The sequence below is a fragment of the Balaenoptera ricei genome, chromosome 7 (genome assembly GCF_028023285.1).
Source record: "Balaenoptera ricei isolate mBalRic1 chromosome 7, mBalRic1.hap2, whole genome shotgun sequence".
In the NCBI taxonomy this organism is placed as follows: domain Eukaryota; kingdom Metazoa; phylum Chordata; class Mammalia; order Artiodactyla; family Balaenopteridae; genus Balaenoptera; species Balaenoptera ricei.
In genome coordinates, this window is record NC_082645.1 from 18,910,268 (window position 1) to 18,920,845 (window position 10,578).

Consider the following 10,578-nt stretch of genomic DNA (forward strand, 5'->3'; position numbering starts at 1 on the left):
CACCAAAAACACAGGCAACAAAAACAGAAAAAATAGATAAATTGGACTGACATCAAATTTTGAAACTTTTTTGCACCACAGGACACAATCAACATAGTGAAAAGGCAACCCTTGGACTGGGAGAAAATATTTCTAAATCATATATCTAATAAGGGGTTAATATCCAAAATACATAAAGAACTTGCACAGCTCAACAACAAACAGCCCAGTTCAAGAATGGGCAAAGGACTCGAATAAATATTTCTCCAAAGAAAATAACAAATGGCTAATAAGCACATTAAAAGGTGCTCAACATCAGTAATCACTAGGAAAATACTAATCAAAACTACAGTGAGCTCGCTTCGGCAGCACATATACTAAAATTGGAATGATACAGAGAAGATTAGCATGGCCCCTGCGCAAGGATGACACACAAATTCGTGAAGCATTCCATATTTTTCAGCTCTATTTACAATAGCCAGGACATGGAAGCAACCTAAGTGTCCATCATTGGATGAATGGATAAAGAAGATGTGGCACATATATACAATGGAATATTACTCAGCCATAAAAAGAAACGAAATGCAGTTATTTGTAGTGAGGTGGATGGAGTTAGAGTCTGGCATACAGAGTGAAGTAAGTCAGAAAGAGAAAAACAAATACAGTATGCTAACACATATATATGGAATCTAAGGGAAAAGAAAAAGGTCATGAAGAACCTAGTGGCAAGATGGGAATAAAGACACAGACCTACTAGAGAATGGACTTGAGGATATGGAGAGGGGGAAGGGTAAGATGTGACAAAGAGAGAGAGTGGCATGGAAATATATACACTACCAAATGTAAAATAGATAGCTAGTGGGAAGCAACCGCATAGCATAGGGAGATCAGCTCTGTGCTTTGTGACCACCTAGAGGTGTGGGATAGGGAGGGCGGGAGGGAGGGAGATGCAAGAGGGAAGAGATATGGGAACATATGTATATGTATAACTGATTCACTTTGTTATAAAGCAGAAACTAACACACCATTGTAAAGCAATTATACTCCAATAAAGATGTTAAAAAAAAACTACAGTGAGTGTATAGCTGATTCACTTTGTTATAAAGCAGAAACTAACACACCATTGTAAAGCAATTATACTTCAATAAAGATGTTAAAAAAAAACTACAATGAGATACTACCTCACATCAATTAGGATGGCTATTAATTAAAATTAATTAAAAAAACAGAAAATAACAAGTGCTGCTGAGGATGTGGAGAAATTAAAACCCTTGTGCCCTATAGGTGGGAATGTAAAATGATGCACATGCTGTGGAAAACAATACAGTGATGCCACAAAAGATGAAAAATAGAATCAACATATGATCTGGCAATTCCATGTCTGGGTATATGCCAAAAAGAATTGAAAACAGGGTCTCAGAAATATTTGTACACCCATGTTCATAATAGCATTGTTCACTATAGCCAAATGATGAAAGTAACCCAAGTGTCCATTGACAGATGAATGGATAAACAAAATGTGGTATATCTATACAATGGAATATTATTCAGCCTTAAAAAAGGAATGAAATTCTGACACATGCTACAACATGGATGAACCTTGAGAACATTATGCTAAGTGAAATAAACCAGTCATAAAAGGACAAATACTATATGATTCCACTTCTATGTAGTACCTAGAATAGTCAAATCCATAGAGATAGAAAGTAGTGGGTGGTTGCCAGGGGCTGTGAGGAGGGGGAAATGGGGAGTTATTATTTAATGGGTACAGAGTTTTAGTTTTGCAAATGAAAAGAGTTCTGTAGATGGACTATGGTGATGGTTGCATAACGATATGAATGTACCACTGAACTGCAGACTTAAAAATGGTTAAGATGGTAAGTTTTATGTTATACGTATTTTACTACAATTTAAAAAAAAATCACACAAACATTCTCAACAAAATACTAGCCAGCTCTGCAACAAGAGAAGCCACCGCCATGAGAAGCCTGCGCACCACAATGAAGAGTAGCCCCTGCTCGCTGCAACTAGAGAAAGCCCACACGTGGCAATGAAGACCCAACGCCGCTCAAAAATTAATTAATTAATTAATTTTTTAAAAAAAGACCCTGCACAGCCTAAATAAATAAATATTTTTTTAAAAAAAGAAGAGCCAGTAGGTGTGACCAGAGGGGGCTGGGTCGCAAGGGCGGGGGCCGGGCTTCCAGCCAAGGGGCACGGAGTGGCCTCACGCCTGCCGGTTGAGCCCCCAGGGAGCACGCCTGATGGCACAGCAGGTCCCCCCCACCTCCGGTACCGCCTCACACTCCCAGAACCCTTTGGCCCTCAGTCCCAGAATCCAAGCAAGAATCCCAACCTAGCCCATGCCCTCCTCCAGGTGGTTCTTCCCCTTCTCTTGCTGCCGTGGACGGCGCAAACCTTAGGACTCTTGATTTCAAAGCACCACCAGGGAACCCGTTGGTTACCTGGTCATTTACTCAGGGGGGTCTGTATGTTATTCTCTTTCCTCCTCCTCCTCCTCCTCCCCCTCCCTCTCCCCTTCTACTTATCATGATCATCACTGTTGTTATGCATAATTATTGTTATTTTCACCATTATTACTATTTATTGTCGTTGTTTCCATACAACGTTGAATAAAGTTTCTGTGTCCATAAAGGGTGTACTGTCCAATGTACTGAAAATGAGAATGGAGGGTTCCCCAACATCTATACCTGGTGCTGCCTGAAGCCCTTCTTAGAATGAGGCCTTAGAAATGCTTCCAGTACTTTCCAGAGGGCTGAATTGTCCCGTTGGCAGGGGGGTTGTGCTGGGGAGAGGGGCAGGGGAAGTCTCCTTGATCCGCCTGAGCTTATGAAGGAGGGCATCTGTGGCTCTTTCTCTGTGTCCCTCGGGTGCCCAGGAAATGCTCCTGCTGGTCTGGAGACCCAGTGAGGGTGTCCCTGTCCACCCGAGCCTGCACAGAACATACTAAATTTCTGGGAACCTGGGAACCTGTTGTTTGGGCTCCAGTTATCCCCTTACCATCCAAGAATCACTGGGGATGAGGCCCTGCCTGCCCCGCAGCAGCCCCTGGCCTAGAAACGCAACGTGGGAGTTTCCAGATCTGGAGGGCACGGGCCAGAGCAGGCGGCAGAAGGGTGGCCAGGGGTCAGGGCTGAGAGTACTTCCCCTTCCCTAGTGCACACTCACTCTGGTGAAGGGGACCCTACCTTCTTTTATGGTGTCTCTCTTCTCCTTTGTATATTGTAACAAATACTGAAATGTACTTTATACTGAGATAAAGTTTACTATTAATAAGGTATTTTGTGTCAGATGAGGAAGATGAGAGGGAAGAAAAAAAGATTTGGTTGACATATACAAACATTCCTCTCAAGATAAGAAGAGGCAGAGCACGGGTCAAGGTAGGGCAAGGGAGAGAGGAGCTGGAAGGGCAAGAGCTAATTCTAAGGGTCTTCGGAAACCCCTGTCCCTTTCCCTCAAAACTGTGAATTTCACCTGTCCTACCTAGCCTGATCAGCTGTTAAATGACCATTCAAATTGGTCCAAGGACCTCAGGTGAATATTAAAACAACATTTTTTTTTTGTTTTAAAAAACAGAATTTAAAATGATGGAAGTACGTGCGTCTCCTTGCTGGCTATCCTTTGCACCTCGGCTTTGGGACCTGCTGGAACTTGAGTCTAACTACAGGTCTAGAAGGAAAGAGGGCTGGTGGGGTAAATCCTGAGGAAGGTAGTCAGTGCCTCTCAAGGCAACTGCTCAGGGGAGGCTATTACAGGTTTTTCAAGCGAAAGAGGACTAATCTCAGGCAGGGGTGCAAGGACTGCTTTTGCTGGCAAAGAAGACGGCACAATTTAGGGATCTGATGTCCCCAGCATCCTTAGAATCTTTACGTATGTTCCATTCCAATTTTCAGGATCCCATTTCCTCCCAATCAATGCTATGACTTCAACAAAAGAGACCCTGTAAAGTTGGGAATTCAATTTGTATTGTAATCCAGCTACTCACAGGGTAAGATCAGGGATTTGGTTTTCAGAAATCTTGGCCCTGCAGCTACAGGAGAGAAGCTTTCTTTAGGGGCAGCTATAGAAGCTTTTAGGGCGTTTATGCAGGGCTTGAGCTGGGGGTTTGAGGCCTTCGGCTCAGTCTTGACTTTCTCTGTTTAGTTAGGAGCAACCACTCAACTCCATTACACTCCTTTTTTTTTGGCTGCGCCATGCGGCTTGCAGGATCTCAGTTCCCCAACCAGGGATAGAACCTGGGCCACGGCAGTGAAAGTCCGGAATCCTAACCACTAGGCCACCAGGGAACTCCCTACACTCCTTATTTTGACTAAAATATTATAAGGTACCAAATACTTGGCCACCTAGAATCTCACCTTGTATCATTATTTGATTATACACATCCAACAGTGAAAGTTGAGTAACTCTTCTGCCACATCACACTATGGACTTCCAGTGTCCTCATTATCACTGGAAATAGGGTCACTCCTGCCTTTATATCCAGCCAGAGAACCAATTCCAGAAAACCCAGAACCAATTCAGAGAATTTACTCTTAAGTTTCTGTTTCTCTGGAACCATTTCCAGTACCAAAATGAGTTCAATCAGAGAGGCAGCAACACTAGGGGATATACATGTGTGTATAGAACACATATATATATTTTTTAATCGGTTTTTTTTTTTTTTTTTTTGTTACAAAGGCGTTTAGTTTATCCTCCTCATCAGTATCACTGATATTCTCATGGTTCACATTTCCCAGTGCGACTCCTCTTCTTACAGTAGTTAATGTGCAATCTCACTTATGGGCCCGGGGAGGAGGGGCTCGGCCCAGGGCAGGGAGGGTGTTGGCACTCCACACGGACAGGGCGGGTGGTCTGTCCTGCGTGAAAGAGACGTGGGTGAATGGGCGGCCGGGGGAGGTGGAGGGGGGCCCCCATAGTCTTTTTTGCGTTGGTCGGTGATCCTCCATTCATGTTCCTTCCTGGCTGCCCCGGGGGGTTGGGGTGGGCGGGGGGTCCATGCAGCTCAGGGCAGGGCCGGGCCAGGGGAAGGGAAAGCAGGAAAAGCAGCAGGCCGCCCAAGAGCGGGGAGGGCAGGGCGGGAGGGCGCAGGGGTGGCTCCTGGGGTAAGGCACAACCCTGTCTTTGGCTCTCCTGGTGAGGAGTTTCCTCCCCTGCGCCCCTGCCCAGCCCCTCTCCCCTGCCCCCTCCCCAGACCTACACACACAGTCCAGGGAGCCAGGGGAACCTCCTAGAGTCCCTGAAACAAGAGGGCTCTGCCACCCAACCCAGTGCTGCAGGGGCTCGGAGGAGGGACGGGGCAAGCCCCACCCAAGGACAAGGCGAGGAGGGGCTGGACAGGGGCCTGCCCAGGACAAGGGGGTGGGGAGGGAGAAGACCCCAGTCCCAGAGAGCTGGCCCCCGCTAAGGCCTGGAAGGAGGGGAGCGCCTGGGGACTCCTGCTTCCTTTGGGGGTCTGGCTTGAGCCCCAGCCCACCCCTCGGCCTTGGTCGGCCCGGCAGCTTGCCAAGTAACCAGGATATTGTGCTTTGGGATCTACGCTACGCTGGGGTGGGGTGTCAAGGCCAGGATGAGGGAGCAGGGGAGGTGCGACTAAGGTGCTTGTGCTTTAGCTGGGGCTGTCGACTCCCCCCACGCACTCGGGCTGGCTGAGGGCTAAGGTACTGGGGCTGGGCCAGAAAAGCAGAGCGCCAGGGCCCCGCTGGACTGACCCCCCCCGCGCCCCCCACCCCGGCAGCAGGCAGATGTCAGGAAGGACCCACTCCCCGCAGGCTGGCAGGGGCTCCTGGGGTGGGGGGCAGGCCTCCAGGTCAGATCCCAGTGGTCCAGCTGGCCCCGACCCCACCTCCTGTAATCCCCTTGCCTTTGGGGAGAGAGAGAGGCTGCTGGGAGCAATGGGCTAGTCAGACTGCGGGGGAGACAGAGGCGGTGAGAACCAGGGCTAGAGACAAAAATGTGAAATTGCAAAGAAACGGACACCCAGCGTGTGTGGGGAGGGGTGTGGGGGGGGGAGAGTTAAAAAAACAAAAAGAACCCTCCGAGTTTACATGTAGAACTCAAAAAAAAAAACCCACAAAACCACTCGTGGAGCTAGGCCAAGGATAGAAAGAGAGGAATGGTAAAAGAAGATTCTGCAAACAATCTTTAACCATGAAGCAGACCCGGCCCTGCCAGGAGCTGGACTCAGCCAACTGGACAAACCAGGGACACCCTTGCAATGTAGCCCTTAGGAGGAGGCCCTGGGGTTGAGTGTGAGCCGGCCAGACCCACGGGAGCCCAGGCAGAGCGGGGCCTGGGCCCCCCCCCCCGTCCCGGCAACACGCGCTCCCACTCCACACACACGCGCACATTCAGCCTGCCCCTGGCTCCCCACTCCGTCCTGCCTTCCACAGCCCCGAGGACCGAAGGGGACATCAGACACGGTCCCGTTGGTTTGAAAAATAAAAGGAATCTTATACTTCAATATTTCATTAGCTAAAAAAATGTTTTAAAAAGTATGTACAGGGGGTGGGGGCTGGGAGCCCTGCCGTGGGGGGTGGGGGGGGGGGGGGGAAGGGAGGGAAAGGCAGCAGCACCCCCCAGCCTGCTCCCCTGGGTTCCACCCCTGGTCCTACTGCCTCTCACGTCTTCATCTGTTTAAAAGCAAAACTTCTACACACGCACGCGTGCACACACACACATGCACACCCACACGCTTCTGCGAGCCCCGGAAACTTCTTCTATCCTCAGAGACCCTTGGTCTGCCCCCAAGGGCCCCCCTCTCAGGACCTGCCCCTCTCAGGCCCCAGGGGGCTGGTGGCGGCAAGAGAGGCTGAGCACAGGTGGGGGAAGAGAAGGGCGCTGGGCCTGCCACCGCCCGCCACCTTAGGTCGGTCATGGAGTTTCTCTGAGCTTCAGTTTCCTCAGCTGTAAAACGGGCAGTCCTCACGGCCTCGCCTACCCCAGCCCCCAGGCGCAGGGACAGACGAGGGAGACAGGAAGGCGCTTTTGGAAACGTGGAAGCACTGGGAGGTGGTGGCGGGAGGGGTCCTGAGAACCCGGGGCCCCTGTGAGTCCCAAGGGGCTGCAGTGGTGGGCGGAGGCTGAGGAATGCTCCGGCTAGGTGGTCCAGCGCCTGGGAAGGGGGTCTTCCCAAGCCCCCCAGGCCAGGCCCTCCCTGTGCCTGGCCTGGTGAGTGGGGAGACAGTTGCTAGGGGTTAGGAGAGGGGGAGCAAGAGCCCCCCAACTGTGCACGAGTGTGTGCTACAGAAGGCAACGCAGACCTCGCACCCCCTGCCGTCCTCTCCCAGCCCGGATCCCCGATCGGATTGGGGTCAGGGGGTGGGACGGGGAGGCAGAGGGGCCGGGAGCATGCAGTGCCCCCCCGCGGGTCCTGGGGAAGGACAGACAGTAGCTCGTGACCAAGATGGCGGGCGGGTGTGACAGGAGGGGGAGTGTGACAGCCCCGCGGGAGGGTCCGGTGGGGGTTACTGGAGGGCCTCCTCGGCCGAGGGGCCGGCCTCGCCGTCATGGCTGGCCGTCTCGAAGCCGTGCTCCACACCCATCATGTCCGGCTCTATCTTGCCCGTGTAGCTGACGAAGGTGGTGTAGGCGTCACCCTCGGCCATAAGCGGCTTGACCTTAGGGATCCAGCTCTTCCTCACAACGCGGCGGGCATTGGTGCACATGTCGGTTGCGATGGCGTTCATCTCGCTCTCCTTGAAGTTGGGAGCAAAGTTCTGGCAGTAGTACTTGACAGCGTGCAGGACGCGACTATCCAGCGGTTTGCGGCTGGGGTTGTTACTGGAAGAGCGGATGCCGGTGCCACAGCTGTTGGCCAGCGTGTTCCGGTCAAAGAAGGAGGCCAGGAGGCGCCGCAGCAGGACCATGTGCCGCGTGCCCGCACTGACGTGGCAGTTCATGAGCTGCGCCCTGGTGATGTACACGTTGGTGCCTGTTACCAGCTCCAGCTTCTCAGAGGGGTCACCCTCATTGTAGAGCTTGGGGTGGCAGCGGTTGCCGATCTGGTTGATGAGCTCAGCAGGGAGAGACGCCAGGTCTTGCCGCACTCAGATGCGATTCCGGGACTCGGGGGCCACCTGCTTAGGGAGGGCCTCCACCTTCTCGGCGGTCTGGCCGACGTTCATCATGCTGTACATGGTGTACATATTGCAGATCTGCCGGTACTGCTCGTCTGTGCCCTCCTCGCCCGCGTCCTCCTCCTCCTCCTCCTCCTCGTGGTAAGAGCCGGGGCTGTCGCTGGTGTAAGCGCTTGAGGTGCCCGGGCTGGTCCGCTCCGACGTGCTGGGCCCACTCACCACTCCGCCTGCCGCTGCCGCCACGCCCCCCGCCGGCTGCCCGGCCCCGGGCCCCGCCGCCACTCCGGTGGGCTGTGCCGCCGCCACCACCGGGGCCTGCTGGGGCGGCCGGTGGGCGGCCAGGTCCGGCGCGGAGAACTTGGCCATCTTGCGGCTGCCGTTGCCACTGCTGCCACCGCCGGCCTCCTTCTGGCTGCTGTCCCACAGCCGCTTGGCCACGGGCGTGCACTGCACGGAGTGCGACTCCAGCTGCTCCGTCTTGACGCGAGACACGAGGGGCAGTGGGGTGCCGCAGGCCGGCCAGCTCGACGTCTGCGCCACAGGGCTCTGGGGCTCGGACGAGGGGGCCTCCTCGGCGTGCAGGCCCTGGGAGTCACAGCTGGGGGAGCTCACCTTGAGGAAGAACTCTGTGCCCTTCTCCATGATCTCCTGGATCTGCAGGAAGCCCGCTGTGTACACGAGCAGGAACTGGTCGCCCATGTTCATGCTCAGCCGGCCTGTGTAGCAGAAGCTGAGGATCTGCTGGAAGGACTGGGGCTGCACAGCCGCCGGCAGCTCCACCACCGCACTCCGGCTGCTGTTGAACAGGTCCCGGAAGTAGGAGCTGCTGGCGGCCAGCACGGCCCGGTGGGCCTTGAAGGCATGGCCCTTGACCACCACCGAGACATCACAGTACAGGCCCTGCAGCCGCTGCTCGTTGAGGCACTCCAGAATGCTGTTGCCGAAGTTCGGGATCTCCATCTGCAGGGTCTGGGCCATGGCGGCGGCGGCTGCGCCGTGGCCGCGCTCCGGGGGCTCCCGGCGAGCTCCGCAGCGGCGGCTGGGGCCGGGCCTGGGTCCGGGGCGCGTCCCCCTGCGCCGGGGCCTCGGCGTCCGCCTCCGCGGCCTCTGCGGCCTCCGCTTCCTTTTAATCAGATTTTTAAAAATAAATTTATTTATTTTATTTATTTTTATTTTTGGCTGCAGTGGGTCTTCATTGCTGCGGGTGGGCTTTTCTCTAGTTGCGGCGAGCGGGGGCTACTCTTCGTTGCGGTGTGCTGGCTTCTCATTGGGTGGCTTCTCTTGTCGTGGAGCACGGGCTCTAGGCATGCAGGCTTCAGTCGTTGTGGTACTCAGTCTCAGTAGTTGTGGCTCGCAGGCTCTAGAGCATAGGCTCAGTAGTTGTGGTGCACAGGTTTAGTTGCTCCATGGCATGTGGGATCTTCCCGGGCCAGGGCTCGAACCCGCATCCCCTGCATTGGCAGGTGGATTCTTAACCACTGTGCCACCAGGGAAGCCCTATAACACTTATATTAAGAGATTGATTACACGAAATTTGCTACATGATTATGGAGGCAGAAGCTAAGCAAGTCCAAAATGCGTAGGACAGGCCATTAGGAAGGAAAGTTAGTGGGTGGGCTGGAATCCACAGGCAAAGGCCAATGCTGTTGTCCACATGCTATCAGAAAAAGATGTTCACAAGCAGGATGGAACCCCATGGACAGAAGCTGAAGTTGTTGTCCACAGGTAGTCAGGAAGGGAAGATCCAGTTAGGGAGAATAATTGTAGACCCAGCCCCTGTGTGTGTGAAAAAAATAATAAAATAAAATAAAGAGAAAGAGCACAATAGATAAAGAAAAAAAAAAAAAGAGTCTGGTTCAGGGAATGCCTACACCTTCTTTTATATGGCTTCCACTGATTAAGTCAGGCCCACCAGGATAATTTCCCTTACTTAAAATCAACTACTGAGGAATTTAATTATGTCTGCAAAATTACTGTGATAGCAGCACTCAGATTAGTATCTGATTGAATACTGGGAGAAGGTGTGTGTATATTACAAACTGCCTGCTGTCCTCACTTGCATTCTCATAATTTAGCCAACCAAGTTGACACATCAAAAACCCACCACACTACCATTGTCAAAGTATTTATTACTTTATTCCTGTCTACATAACTGGAATAATCTCCTACTTGAAATTTCTGTCTCTAGTCTACCTTTTCCTTTTCATTAATTCTGCATACCACTTCCACACTAATCTTTCTACAAAACTGCATTTCTATGACTGTGGTTACAGGTCAAACATCAATTTAAGATGTACAGACTATGAATAATCTAGCTGAAATATAAATATGCATGGAAAATATTAATATGACAAACATGAAGAATTATCAATTAATACAGGAGTTTTCTAAAATTTTGAATTAGTGCTATTTAAAATGTAGGTTCAGCGTTTTTTAAATTGAGGTGAAATTCACATAACATAAAACTAACCATTTTAAAATGAACAATTTGGTAGCATTCAGT

At 51.8% G+C, this 10,578-nt stretch overlaps 1 protein-coding gene and 1 non-coding gene across 2 annotated transcripts; one reads left to right on the plus strand and one right to left on the minus strand.

The window, feature by feature from the left end:
* Positions 1-332: 332 nt before the first annotated feature.
* Positions 333-439, plus strand: LOC132369421 (U6 spliceosomal RNA). The gene has a single exon (XR_009504396.1). It is a non-coding gene; the product is annotated as a U6 spliceosomal RNA (small nuclear RNA).
* A 6,252-nt stretch (positions 440-6,691) lies between these two features.
* LOC132368466 (nucleus accumbens-associated protein 1-like) lies at positions 6,692-9,120 on the minus strand. The gene is given in 1 exon segment (XM_059927119.1): positions 6,692-9,120. A coding segment is annotated over 1 exon segment (1,590 nt). The 5' UTR covers positions 9,054-9,120; the 3' UTR covers positions 6,692-7,463.
* Between the last annotated feature and the right edge of the window lie 1,458 nt (positions 9,121-10,578).